The following is a 15,758-nucleotide window of genomic DNA, read 5'->3' on the forward strand; positions in this document are numbered from 1 at the left end:
CGGTGTAAACTAGGCTAGTGATTCAAAGATCGGCTTGATTCAAGTCCAATTCGTTTATTAAGTTGTATCCGATTCGCCGAATCTAGAACTTTTATAGTGAGAAAAGCTGTCTGTAGTGATTAAAAGTAACTAGAATAAATGGTATTCCTGTTATAATACGTAAAAAGAGCAAGGATAAGATATGTATGGCCCGTATTCATAGTCGGATCTTATATTTAAGACCGTCTTAAGTTTATCTGCAGATACTCCATAGCCAATGAAATGATTCATACAGCATCTGCAGATAAACTTAAGACGGTCTTAAATATAAGATCCGACTATGAATACCGGCCCTAGGGTGCGTTCCGTTTCACGCATATGCGCGCATTATATATATTATACGTAACATTCATTATAGATAAATGCGCGCATATGCGTGAAACGGGACGCACCCCTAAATAATAAGAGAAGCGCAATCGGTGTCTCACTTGCTGATTAGCTGACCGCCATGTTGAGCTCGTAATACATTCTGTTGGGAAACTAACCGCAACCGGCGTACCATAAGTGAGAAAAAAATATATTTATAACGTTATTTTCTAAAAATATTTTAGATATCCTTGAGACCTTCCCTGTTGTACAAGTTAAAGTTATATCATACCATAACCTGTACTATTTCTGTTGAGAATAACCAAATGGACCAGATACATAAGCTACGTTGTATACAAATAGACAGCTGCGGGCCCAACATGGCGGCCATGGGAAGCATGGAGGGGGTAACGATTGCGCTTCTCTTATTTTATTCAGGACTCTAGTGCAGCTCAGTGCAGAAAGTTCTTCGAAAAAGGACAAACCTATGGTGTAACATGTAAGGCAAATATTTCATTGGCTATCAGATAGAGAATTTTTGGAGATCCTAAAACTTCTCTATCTGATAGCCAATTAATACATCTGACAAAGCTTGTCGTGCGACACATGAAATCTCAGCCTAAGGCTATTTCATGTTGTCGTACGACAAGCTTTTCGGACATTTCGATTGGCTGACAATAGAAATACCTCAAATATGTCTCATTACCAGCCAATCGGAGCGTCCAAAAAGCTTGTCGTACGACACATGAAATATTAGCCTAAGAAGAAAGGTGAACCACTGCGCATAACGGCGGAGGTCTGAGTTCGTGACCAATCAGAGCTTGAGCTCTTGAGGTAGCGCGCTGTTTAACAATTTTCATATTTCTTTATTGCATGTCTATGACTGACGTCATGGGCCTAGTTTACACCCAGCCGTCCAATCCTGATTCACTTCGGAGTGAAGTGACATTTTCTGGGTGTAAACACTGGCCTAGTGTACACCCAGCCGTCCAATCCCGATTCACTTCGGAGTGAAGTGACAGTTTTGGGTGTAAACACTGTTAATTCAATTCCATTTCGGCTGGGTGTAAACTAGGTCAGTGTTTACACCCAGAAAATGTCACTTTACTCCGAAGTGAATCGGGATTGGACGGCTGGGTGTAAACTAGGCCACTGATGTTATGGTTCTATTACTGACATCATAGTCTATCTATGACGTTATTTTAATTACTTCGAATTATTATCGTTTAATGCCATTAACAACTTAATGTTAATGCGAAAAGGCAACGTAGATATACATTTTATAAATTTCTTTGTTGCATGTCTATGACTGACGTCATGGTCTATTATGGCGAATTCGATTGGATGCACTAGTGCGCACTGAGTGCACACCAAGGCTTGTTTACAGTCAATTTTTATATTTATATTCTTATGTTTCTTCTTATAAAAATTGATTGTAACCAAGCCTTAGTATGCACTCAGTGCGCACTAGTGCATCCAATCGAATTCGCCATTACTGACGTCATGGCTTATTACTGACGTCATAGTCTATGACTTACGACAAAAGTTTGTGATATCGTTGGCCTCCAGTACTGGCATCTACGCGTGTCACAGATTTGTATCGTAGTAGCATCGTGTTTTACGCAGCATTGGTATTATCATTATTATATTACGATCATGAATTTGACTTATAGAATAAGTGTTTTCATTTTTCTACTACGTGCATGAGTCGCTCGAGTAATCAGAATCTGTGAATATATAATAAAAGTGTTTTCATTTTTTACGTGCATGAGTCGCTCGAGTAATCAGAAATCTGTGAATATGTTTTAATGGTGCTGACGTTTATGTGGATACGTGAAATTTTAATACTTTTTGATTGTTGATTAGCTGTCAATAATTTTATATCTACGTTCCTCAAGGTGAGTGTTCGCAACCTGCTAATAATGTATTGCATTTGTTCTTTTAGTTTATTGCATTTCTGGTCTTTTATCCATGATTAATTTTATAAACTTTACTACTTTTTGATTATGTTGATAGCTGTCAATAATTTTCTATATACGTTCTTCATGGTAACTGTTCGCAACCTGCTAACAATTTATTGCATTTGTTCTTTTAGTTTATTGCATTTCTGGTCTTTCATCGATGATTAATTTTATCAACTGTAATACTTTAATTTATTGCATTTGTTTTTTTAGTTTCGATGATTAATTTTATAAACTTTAATACTTTTTGATTATGTTGATAGCTGTCAATAATTTTCTATGTACGTTATTCATGGTAACTGTTCGCAACCTGCTAATAATTTATTGCATTTGTTCTTTTAGTTTCTTGCATTTCTGATCTTTTCTGGATGATTTATATTATAAATTTAAATACTTTAATTTATTGCATTTGTTCTTTTAGTTTATTGCATTTCTGGTCTTTTATCGATGATTAATTTTATAAATAATACTTTTTGATTATGTTTTAATACTTTTTTGAGTAGCTGTCAATAATTTCATATCTACGTTCTCCATGGTGACTTTTCGCAACCTGCTAATAGTGTATTGCATTTCTGTTCTTTGAGCGATGATTAATTTTATAAAAATTTTATTATTTCTTTATTATGTTGAATAGCTGTCAATAATTTTATGTTTACGTTCTTCATGGTGACTTTCCAACCTGCTAATAGTATATTGCATTTCTGTTCTTTGATCGATGATTAATTTTATAAATTTTATGTCTACGTTCTACGTGTAATATTACATAACCTGCTAATAATTTCTTGCATTTCTGTTCTTTTATCGATGATTAATTTTATTAATTTATTTATATCTATCAATGTATAAAACATAATCTGTATTCTTAAAACTGGATAATTGTAATAAGAGTGATTATACCCTGCCTGCACGGACGGTAGAATCACGTCACGTAGACGTGCACAAGATGTAGTGACGTCGTAGTGAAGTGCTTGTCACTTACGATGCTATCAGAGTAATTACTCTTTTACTCCAGGTAGGAACGTTTTCAAACGAGTATGCCTTATCTTTCTGTTATTGTAGGTAGTATTTCATATGTAGAACGCAAATATGCAACATTTTATAGGATGTTCCATTTGATTTTATGAAGTTACCCCTCATCCCTGTTAAAGGTAAAGTGGGGGCGACTTTCTGTTTATGCAGTTAACGAGGTCTGGTAGCATACGGTAGCATTTTGTCTCACTCTCGCTCGGGCAAATTGAGTCGAGTATGCTACCAAATGCACGAACTCTGGCATCACTGCGTACATGCTGTCTCGCATCTTTGGCGCACGCGAGAAAATGTAGCTGCTGCCATCTTGACGAAAAGAATGAACTGTACATACGACGATGATGATAACGACGTTTCTAAATCGAAAATTTGCCAATTTCAGATTTTGCATCGCCATATTGTAGAGCACGTAGAAGAACAATGAAAACACTTTGCCAATATATAAAAGTCATATATGTTTCAAGATTTTCTTTTTGAAATAATGCCATCTTAGGCCTGTATTCATAGTCGAATCTTATATTTAAGACCGTCTTAAGTTTATCTGCAGATGTTGTATAGATTATTTCATTGGCTACGGAGTATCTAAAGATACACTTAATCTTAAATATAAGATTGGACTATGAATACTGGCCTTAGTATGCGAATCGTGCGAAGTTCTTATTATTAGTTACAATTTAAAAATTTTTTGTTTCAGGTTATATTTATTAGTTATATTTAAGTAAGTCTTTTTTCTTTCTATTTTTCTCTCTCTTCTATTATCTATTTTTTTCTATTTTTACGTTTTATTTCATTTACTCTCTCTCTCTCTCTCTCTCTCTCTCTCTCTCTCTACATTCCCTTTTCTTTTCTTTATCTCTATTCTTTCTCTTATTTTTTAAAATTTTATTTTTAAGTTAAGGTCGCTTTGCGCCCGTATATATACAAATATACAAGGTCGCTTTGCGTCCGTACATATACAAGTATACAAGGTCGCTTTGCGTCCGTATATATACAAATATACAAGGTCGCTTTGCGTCCGTATATATACAAGTATACATGGTCGCTTTGCGCCCGTATACAGGGTGTTTCTAAAAGGTCTAGTCAAACTTTAACCACAGATGCTACGTATCAAAACAAAGCAAAATGTCCATATAAACATGGGTCCAGAAATGCTCCCCTTCTGAGATAACACAAGATAAAGTCACTTCATAGGCTTCTTTGGCTCAATTACTGTAGTAATGTTTTATTTGTTTCGTCGCGGAGAAAACCTGGGCCAGGTTCGATCCCGACCTTGGGGGAGCGGGGGATATGGGGATTTTTACCACTCTAAGAATCAGGGAGTGACGCCCAGTTGCGCACAGAATAAATCGAACACAACAGATTTAGTGAATCGGACACGGACCCAATCGGACACAATAAGAAACGGACACAGTGATAATCGTACACAACGCTAATCGGACACAGTGGCAATCGGACACATTGTCAATCGGACACAGTGCCAATTGCGCACGGTAGGAAACGGACACATAGTGGTTGCAATCGGACACAATAGGAAATGGACACACGGTGGTTGCAATCGGACACAGTAGGAAACGGACACATGTTCCGTGACAGTTTTCCTAACCTGGAAATGTTACTTGTAAGGACTTTTCTATTTCTATTTCTTTATATGGCGTAGCGATGCTACCATGTTTACTTTGCGCATAAGTGCGATATTTAATAAATTTAGAAAGCATATGCTGAGAGTATATGAAGCGAGGTTCCACGCAAAGCAAAGTTCTACATTGTAACTTCCACGCAGTACTTTTGGTCACCCCAAAGTTTTGTTATTTTTTTAATGTGGAAGAGTACTAGGTGACGGGCGAAGCCCGTCTCCTCGTGCTCTTCCACCCAAGCATATACTTTCTTAGTATAAAAAATTAATAATATTAAAGAAAGTTTATACTGGGAAAGTATCCACACTGTATCCACGTATGTACTTTGCAAGACAAAGCAATGTTTACTCTACATCTAATTTTGACTCTTCCTTATTAGAATGAAACTGTCACGGAACATGTGTCCGTTTCCTACTGTGTCCGTTTGCAACCATCGTGTATCCGTTTCCTACTGTGTCCGATTGTAACCCCCGTGTGTCCATTTCCTATTGTGTCCGATTGCAACCACTGTATCCGTTTTCTACTGTGTGCAATTGGCAACCACTGTGTCCGATTGCCACTGTGTCCGATTAGCGTTGTGTACGATTATCACTGTGTCCGTTTCTTATTGTGTCCGACTGGGTCCGTGTACGATTCACTAAACCTGTTGTGTCCGATTTATTCTGTGCGCAACTGGGCGTCACTCCCCGTAGGCGAGGACGGACTTCACGGCGTTTTCGTGAAAGATTCCGGTGTCCCTCCGCCACTCGCTCGAGGCAGGCGACGACGGGATTTTTATAGTGGTAACAATCCCCATATCCCCCATTCCCCCAAGGCCGGGATCGAACTTGGCGCAGGTTTTCTCCGCGACGAAACAAAAAAAAAACATTACTACAGTAATTGAGCCAAAGAAGCCTATGAAGTGACTTTATCTTGTGTTATCTCAGAAGGGGAGCATTTCCGGACCCATGTTTATATGGACATTTTGCTTTATTTTGATACGTAGCATCTGTGGTTAAAGTTTGACCAGACCTTTGAGAAACACCCTGTATATACAAATATACAAGGTCGCTTTGCGTCCGTATATATACAAGTATACAAAAGGAATTTAAAATGTCTCTAAAAGCAAGGGACATTATTTTGATGCCTGCAGACAAAGATATAATTACCAGAGGAGAATGGCTTAGCGATACACATATTAATAATTTCCAACAACTTTGTAAAAGTTGTTCAGATTATAGACCTGTTGATACAGTACTAATACAGCATCTTGATTCAATAGAACCCATACCGAGAAATAGAAAGCATATCAAGGTACTACATAGTTCGTTGGGAGGAGGACATTGGGTATGTAGCTATTATGATGCAAAAAACATATTTATTTACGATTCGTTAAATAATAAAATGTTATATGAACATCATAAACAATTCTTGACGAAATTATTGCCAACACATGACTTTATCAAGTATCCTGTCAAATTTCCTACAGTGCAAAGTCAACCCAACGACAGTGATTGCGGTGTTTTCACAATAGCTTTTGCAGTTTCATTGTTATTTAACATTAAACCAGAAAAAGTAAGGTATGATCACAGCTTAATGCGTTTGCATTTAATAAAAATTTTTGAGACAAATATTATTGACCATTTTCTTCAAGATTTAAACTATGACGTTCCTCAGAAAGTGCTTCCATTAGCAATGGTAAGAGCAAGAGAGGTTCAAGCGGCCCGTATGCGTATAAAACGTCAATATGACAAGGAATATTACATATTGAATGAATTAAAAGAAAATCACACTTCTCAGCAATGTATACATAATTTGGAAAAGAGTCATGCTAAGAGGAAACAGCAGTATCTCCAGAATTTAGAATACAATCGTGCTGAAAAGCGGCGTCGATATGAACAGGATTTAAAGAATAATCGTGCTAAAAAGCAGCGTCGATATGAACAGAATTTAGAGAATAATCGTTCTCAATAACGGCGTCGATATGATCAGAATTTAGAGAATAATCGTTCTCAACAACGGCGTCGATATGATCAGAATTTAGAGAATAATCGTTCTCAACAGCGGCGTCGATATGAACAGGATTTAGAGAATAATCGTATTAAAAATCGATGTCAATATAAAAAGAATTTAGTAGAATGACGTGTGCAAAAGCGAAAGTGGTATTTCATAAATTCTGAGCGTGAACGAAAAAGACAAAAAAAATTATCTTCTGATCGTAAGTGGCTGTATAATAAGCGATATTATCAGAAAAGAAAGTCTAATTCGATACTTGAAAATAAAAATCATATTGCCGAAAATATTTATAAAAAATATGTCAAAATTCGAGCGAGGAATTTTATAAAAATTCGCGATTCTCCGGAAGTATTCGTAAAAAATATTTTAGACAAGCTCGATATTACAGATTGCAGCAAAGGTTATATTGAAAAACGATTAGAAGTTGAAAAAGTCATACGCTGGTGTATGCATCTAAGAGACTGTAATATTCGTAATGTACATAAAATGTTAACTCTGCTTAAAAACAAATCAGAAACATGTTTGACTGTTGTTGCAGAATATTCTACAGTTGATGACAAATTACGTGCGCTGTGTGGCATATCTAGACATACAGCTTCCTCCGAAAATTATTTTGTTGATTCTGCTTATCACAATATAATTTCATCTGAAGTCAATATAACGAAACCTTTAATAATAAATACGAAAGGACAGACTGAAAATATATTACCCTTGATGGAGGGAAGGGCAAAACAATCGTGGTTGTGCAATTCTTTATGTAAAATTAACGATCCGTTTCTAATTGATCGATATCAAAAACTTCTAGAAGCTATAAATATATGTACTTTAAAGAACGTATCAAAACTCATGTACAATATTTATGACTGTACTGTGAAAACTTCAAATGATAAATTAGGCCATACGCAGAGCTGTTATATTGATTTAAATCTTTGTAAAGCGATGTCAGTTCCACTGCAGTTATTATCGCCTCATTTCCCCAAAGTAAGAAATATTAAACGTTTAATGTATCAACTTAAGAATTTTTATCAAAAATTGTTGTATTTGGACGAAGCATTATATTCTGCTGATTTGAATATATTAAATGAAATTGTAACTTCAGCACAAGAAAAAGTAGATATGTACAAGCATAAGCAAACTGGAATAATTTTGAGTGATGATGATATTATTTCTAAATATCATAATGCATTTACGATTTTGAAAAAACGTTCACTGGACACACCGCGGTATATTTGTATATCGTGTGAGAGACTTTGTTATAAAAGAAGTGTTTCTAAACTTAGTGAACTTAGAAAAGCACGAACTAATCCAATTTGGAAAGATTTGATGGCATATGTAGAGCAAGAAAAAATCAATCCGCAATATATATGTCATTATTGTGATCGGAAATTTCGTAGCGGTTTGATGCCTGCTTACTGCATTCTAAATAATCTCTCTGTACATGATGTACCTGAGGTAATATCGTCTCTTCATGATTTTGAGAAGTTGCTTTTACAAAGAGCTAAAGCTTTTCAAACTGTAGTTAAAATGGGAACAGTTATTAATAAAAAAATACCTGAAAGACAAAAGATACAAAAAGTTAAAGGTAGAACATTTCATTTACCACTTCCTTTACAACAGACTTTAAATAAATTATGTTCTAACACTGATCCAATAAACCTAAATTACGAATTAATTTTACTTCGAAATGTTCCAACTAAATCAAAAATTATCTGGGAAGATTTAGTGAATGTTAAAAAAGTATTTGAAGCTCTAATATGGTTGAAAAATAATAATCCTTTATATTCTAAAATTGTACTGCCCGAAACTCACGATAAACTATTTTTGGGGAATTTGGACAATGTGGAATTTGAAATGCAACAAACAGAAAATGATGCAAGAGTTTCATTTAGGAACGAATGTGAATCGGTAAATAATTTATAATTACAGATGCAAGAGATGAAAATAGATGTAGAAGTTACATTACATGACCAACGTACGGCAATGCTGACTCAAAAAGATAAAGATGATAGTTATTACGAGCAGTTTACTATAGTTCCTCTACATGCAAATAAAGAAAATCAAACTGCGAGTACCTTATATCAAGTGTTACCAATTCAAGATTCACCCTTGGATAATCGGGAAAAAATTTGGATTTGATGTGTTTTCCAAATTTATTCCCACTTGGTTGTAATGGCGAATGTGATGAAACTAGACCGGTGAAACTTCAGGAACATGAATATATTAAATGTCGTTTTACGTCTAGGCATCCACAATTTAGAGTAAATCAACAATACTTGTTTTATGAGTTAAATAAGGCGATTATTCGTCAGTTATGTCGTGGAATTTACCATAAACTGAATATAACTAATCCACGGATTCGTTACACGGCTGCGGAGTATTTAGAGGCTATGTCGAAAGAAATTTTGGAATCCGACTTAAATACAATGTTTTCTTCACTTCGAAATACGGAACAATATTGGCGTAGACCGAGAAGTGATTTGTCTTGCATGACACAACATTACGGACCTGCGACATGGTTTCTAACATTAAGTCCTAGTGAATGGCTATGGGACGATTTAGGTGAATATATTCGTGAAGTAAATGGATGGCAAAACTCTTAATTGAGTACCAGTGCACTTATTGCTAAAGATCCTGTATCAACGTCGAGATTTCTTGATAATAAATTTCGGGCAATGCTTGATTTTATTTGTTCCAAAGATTGTCCAATCGGTGAAGTAACACACTATTTTTGGCGACGAGAATATCAAGGTAGAGGTATACAACATTTCCATTTACTAATTTGGATTAAAGATGCACCGATTTTCGGCGAATCTTCTATTCAAGAAGTGTCTGAATTTATTTCAAAATACATAAGCTGCAAACTGCCAGATGAAAATATTTCGCTATTATTGTACAGAAGCGTTGATATGCATCAACGACACAAACATAATGATTATTGTCTTCGTTCTAAAAAAGTAGGACGTAAGGTTATTCGTAGGTGTCGGTTTGAATTTCCTCGTCCCGTTACTGAAACACTAAATATGAGAGATGTGCCAACTGTAATAGCAGGTAGAAAACAAAACATAAAAGCAGATTGTACGATCTTCCTCGAACAAATAATGAAGTCAATATTAATGATTATAATCCTGTTATTCTTACTGCATGGGAAGGAAATATGGATATACAATTTATTGGTGAAAAATCGACATTGTTCACTTGGTACGTTACCAAATATTTGAATAAAGCAGCAAAAAGTGAGTTATCTGATTTTGATCTTGCCAATTGTAAGAATGATAAAAATAAATCATTGGCAAGTGTTCTATGGAATTTTGGTTTACGATCCATAAGCAATAGAGAATGTGGAGCTCTTGAAGCTGCTGATACGTTGCTAGGTATTCCTTTATATGGGACTGATCGCAATACGCCGATTAAATGGTTAGATGTTAATGTAATACGGCAGAGGAAATTAAAAAATCGTAAAGAAATTGAAGCTCTTGATGGTGAATCTACAGATATATTTCATCCATTTTTAGTAGATAATTATTATCCGAATAGACCGGAAGAATTAGAATCTGTATCTCTTTATGAATTCGCACAATGGTATGATATCACGACAATCGAACCGCGAAATAATATTATTGAATACTATAAAATAGATAATAGTCATTACCTTAAACGGCGTCAACGTGGATGTCTTATTAATCATTATAAACATAATGTTAATAATCGACCGGAAGAATATTTCTTTTCATTACTGCTTATGTTTAAACCATGGCGGAAATTAGAGGATCTTAGAGATAGTTGTGATACTTATGCGGAATCATTTCATAAAGTAAAACTGCATCTTACGGAGGCATTGCAATACCATGAAAAGCTAGAAGAATTAAAAAAAGCATTTGAAACTGCGCAAGAGTTAGTTCGGCAATTACTAGATGAAGAATTACAAAAAAACGTGTCTCAGGATGACCCTGACAATCCGATAGGCGTTCAAAATATAGAAGCTGGTGAAGCAATGCAAGATTTTAGAGATCTTGGCAATAAAATAGATAAGACAATTAATGTTTCTCAAATGATAGCACAATTAAATACGGATCAAAAGGAACATTCGATAGAGTCATTGATACTATAAGGTCAGATAATTCGATATTACGATTGTATGTTAGCGGAGAAGGTGGAACTGGAAAGAGTTTCTTAATTAAAACAATTAAGTGTTGGATAAAACAATATCTCAATAAAGATACCGCTATAGCAGCACCTACTGGCATAGCAGCGTTTAATATAGACGGTTTGACAGTTCATAGATTGCTTCAATTACCTGTTGAACATGGTCTTACTCCAAACTATAAACAATTGTCTGATCATGTGTTAAAAGTTTTACGAGCAGATCTCAAGGATGTTGCTCTTTTTGTGATTGATGAAGTGTCAATGATATCTAATTTGACTTTAATGTATATACATCTTCGAATGTCTGAAATATTTAATACTAATGATTGTGAAGACGGTTGGTTCGGTAGAAAGCACATTCTTTTATTCGGCGATCTGCTTCAATTACCTCCTGTACGTGAAGATCCTATTTTTGTACGATTACCAAATGACAAAATTAATAAATGTATGGGTTCTTTAACTGCTGTTAATTTATGGACTACATTATTTGATTATGATGAGTTGACGATCAATATGCGTCAGCAAGGGGATGACTCTTATCGACAGTTGTTGTCAAGAATTTGTATTGGTTTAGTGACAAAGTCTGATTGCGAGATTCTTGAAAATCGAAAAATATCGTTTAAAGGTGATTCTTTTGAATCTAGATTAAACGAATTATGTAATTTTATTAGTGATTTTCCGTTGGACATTGTTTGTTTATTGCCTACTCGTCATATGTGTGATGTTCTTAATGCTGCAATGTTAAACCGCATTGCTTCGAAAGAGATATTATTAATTGCCCAAGACACGATTGACTGTATACCATATGTGAGAAAGAAAGTATCAAAAGTGTTATCGAATAATGATGATGATAATTCTAAAACTGCTGGACTTTCAAAAGAAATTGCAATTAAGATTGGAGCAAAAGTTATGATAAGGCGTAATATTGATGCTACCTTAGGTCTTGTGAATGGTACAATTGCTAAGGTAATTTCAGTTGTACAAGATACGTCTACCGGTGATGTAGAAAAAATAAAGCTTCTTTTACCATCAGGATTAGAATATTTAATTGAAAGAGTGAGCGTTAAATTTCAAGTGGTGAATAGAGCGTTTGTTACTAGAAAACATTTTCCATTGTGTCTGAGTTATGGAATCACTATTCATAAAAGTTAAGGATTGAGCTTACAAAGTGCTATTATGGACATAGGCAACTCTATATTTAATTGTGGTCAAGTTTATGTTGCATTATCACGAGTAACGTCTCTAGAAGGGTTGCATTTAATTAACTATGATCCTTCGTCAGTAACAGCTGATGAAAAAGCTATTAGGGAATATAATCGACTAAGAAATAAGTACAAACAAGAAGCAGAAGTAATTACTGTTGCAAAAGAACGCTATCGCAAAGTGAAAGATGTTCAATGGGCATTATCAAAAGTAATTGCTTCAATTCAAGAGAATTGTCAAAATAAAAAATTACGGCAAACTGTTGCTTGGGTTTTACATGGCTTACAAAATACAAACAATGTTTCGTGTTATGCAAATGCAGCATTACAATGTCTAATACATTTAAGTCCTATTAGAAAACAATTGGTGAAGTGTAATAAATCAGATGTTTTAAGAATGTTGATGCATCGATATGAAAATGGAATGTGCAATTTGAATACATATGCAGTACGGCAATATTTAGGAGAACCGTTTTCAATAAATGTAAAACGTGATGTGTTGAGTTTCTAACAATCCTGTGCACTAAATATGAGTTGTCTTATACAATCATTTGTATAAGACAACTGGTAGAGCATCAAGTAACTTCTACTAGTCGATGTAAATCTTGAGATTATACAAAGGAATTTACTTGTAAGGATGAAGTTATCAAGCGACGCGGTAGCGTCGCGACACCAAGTACATAAAGAACAAGGTTCCGAGCAATGAGAGCCACTGCATAGACGTCGCGCGCTACCAAGTAGCTTATCCGGAATTTCACGTCAAATTCATGTCAAATAAACTTTTGATTACAATATCTCAGGAACTAAAGACGTAATGAAAAATCTAACGATACTTTTATACCATAATGTGGATGCAAGCTTTCGATTGCGACCACTTCGAAAAAAATTGGTGCACTCCATCCTCAGATATCGTAATCGTATGCAACACTTATGAAGTTTCATTTTTCTCCAGATTCAGGTTCAGACTCACGTACGTACACTCGCACGAACACAAGCACAGCGAGTTTGTCCCTAAAGGCGCGTTCACATACGTACGATAGGTTCACGTCGCCGAACGGCGACGGGGACGACGTTGCACCACGTCGCCGGACAACGACGGCGAAGACGTTGCACCACGTCGTCGGATGGCGACGGGGAAGACGTTGCACCACGTCGCCGGACGGCGACGGCGAAAACGTTGCACCAGGTCGCCGAACGGCATCGGTGACGACGTTGCTCCACGTCGCCGGACGGCGTCGGCGAAGACGTTGCACCACGTTGCCGGATGGCGTCGGCGAAGGCGTTGCATTACGTCGCCGGACGGCGACGGCGAAGACGTTGCACCACGTCGCCGGACGGCGACGGCGAAGACGTTGCACCACGTCGCCGGACGGCGTCGACGAAGACGTTGCACCACGTCGCCGGACGGTGTCGGCGACGATGTCGCACCACGTCGCCCGAAGGCGACGGCGACGACGTTGCACCACGTCGCCGGACGGCGACAATGGCGACAGCGACGACGTGGTGCAACATCATCGTCGTCGTTGACATGGTGTAAAATCATCGTCGACGTGGTGCAACGTTGTCGTCGACGTGGTGCAATGCCGTCGTCGACGTGGTGCGACATCGTCGTTGTCGTCGACGTGGTGCAACGCCGTCGTCGACGTCGTCGTCGTCATTGTTGACGTGGTGCAACGTCGTCGTCGAAGTGGTGCACCGTCATCGTCGACGTGGTGCTTTTTTAATGCAACTCTTTGTTAATGCAGAGGTTATGGCAGCCGAAACTCAGCGCCAGAGAGCAACCAGAAAACATCTCATTTCCACAGAAAATTTAAGATATAAAATTAAAAAAATAACCACATAATTATTGATTTAATTTTCTTATCTTTTCCATTCATATATAATTTCGCACTATTAGATTTTGTAATATTAGATAATAATATAATTTTGTAATATTAGATAATAATAATAAAAATTTTTATATAAGTGATATTTTTAACAATGTTTTATATTTGCAACAAATATTCGCAGTATTTTGCAATAATGTTTACTAATCTGTAACCAATCGCTTATTACTGCTTTGTGGAATTATTAACATTCTTTTAGTAAATATGTGTTATTTATAACATACATTAACATATTTAACATGATATATTCCTAAGGTAATGATGATCTTAAACTTTGCGTTTATTAATATGGTCTAAACCATGTAACATTTTAAGATTTGACATGAGAATTGAGATTTTCATACTTTGTGTTTTAACACAAGCCAATCACAGCCATTCTATTCTTCAAAGGAATGGCCGTAATTGACCAATAATATTCTATCTATTACTATAGAAGTCTGCGTCTGACAGCGATTAATAACGTCATTGACCAATCACAGCCATTATATTCTTCACAGGCATGATTAGCCAATAATAATATGAGAATATTCTGTCTCTTAGTAACAATGGCTGCGATCTACTTGACTAAAATGGAGGCTATAAATCCTTCGAAACATTCTTCTTCTCCTTTTTTTATTAAAAAGAAGAAGAAGAAGAAGAACGATAGAAAGATAAAACGTCGCTAACTAACAACGTTCTTCTCAAGGCAGAGAAATAGAACGTCATTTGTAACATAGACATGATAAATTAATATAATCATTTAAGAAGATATTACTTTTTAATATTTACTTAGAATGTTAATTAAGAATACGTTAACAAATTATATAATCTTTAACTCTCCACTGAAAGCAAAGGTAATAATGCAATGTCATAACATTTACGCGAGCGTTATTTCTGTAGTAATTTACTCGAATTATCATAAGTTACAATAATGTGAGTAATTTAAGTATATGTTCTAGGATGAATACCTTCTACTTAAATAATCGTACCTTACGATAATTACATAATTCGAGTAAATTACTACAGAAATAACGCTCGCGTAAATGTTATGACATGCATTATTACCTTTGCTTTCAGTGGAGAGTTAAAGATTATATAATTTGTTAACGTATTCTTAATTAACATTCTAAGTAAATATTAAAAAGTAATATCTTCTTAAATGATTATATTAATTTATCATGTCTATGTTACAAATGACGTTCTATTTCTCTGCCTTGAGAAGAACGTTGTTAGTTAGCGACGTTTTATCTTTCTATCGTTCTTCTTCTTCTTCTTCTTTTTAATAAAAAAAGGAGAAGAAGAATGTTTCGAAGGATTTATAGCCTCCATTTTAGTCAAGTAGATCGCAGCCATTGTTACTAAGAGACAGAATATTCTCATATTATTATTGGCTAATCATGCCTGTGAAGAATATAATGGCTGTGATTGGTCAATGACGTTATTAATCGCTGTCAGACGCAGACTTCTATAGTAATAGATAGAATATTATTGGTCAATTACGGCCATTCCTTTGAAGAATAGAATGGCTGTGATTGGCTTGTGTTAAAACACAAAGTATGAAAATCTCAATTCTCATGTCAAATCTTA

The 15,758-nt window shown here is 35.7% G+C and overlaps 1 protein-coding gene across 1 annotated transcript; it reads left to right on the top strand.

The window, feature by feature from the left end:
* Nucleotides 1–8,798: 8,798 nt before the first annotated feature.
* Nucleotides 8,799–12,644, top strand: LOC113561720 (ATP-dependent DNA helicase PIF1-like). Its single transcript, XM_026968642.1, is given in 7 exon segments — nt 8,799–8,866; nt 9,204–9,537; nt 10,230–10,440; nt 10,726–10,944; nt 11,004–11,685; nt 11,776–12,517; nt 12,630–12,644. Coding segments are annotated over 7 exon segments (2,271 nt in total).
* Nucleotides 12,645–15,758: the final 3,114 nt, after the last annotated feature.

Source organism: Ooceraea biroi, chromosome 3, assembly GCF_003672135.1.
Source record: "Ooceraea biroi isolate clonal line C1 chromosome 3, Obir_v5.4, whole genome shotgun sequence".
NCBI lineage: Eukaryota > Metazoa > Arthropoda > Insecta > Hymenoptera > Formicidae > Ooceraea > Ooceraea biroi.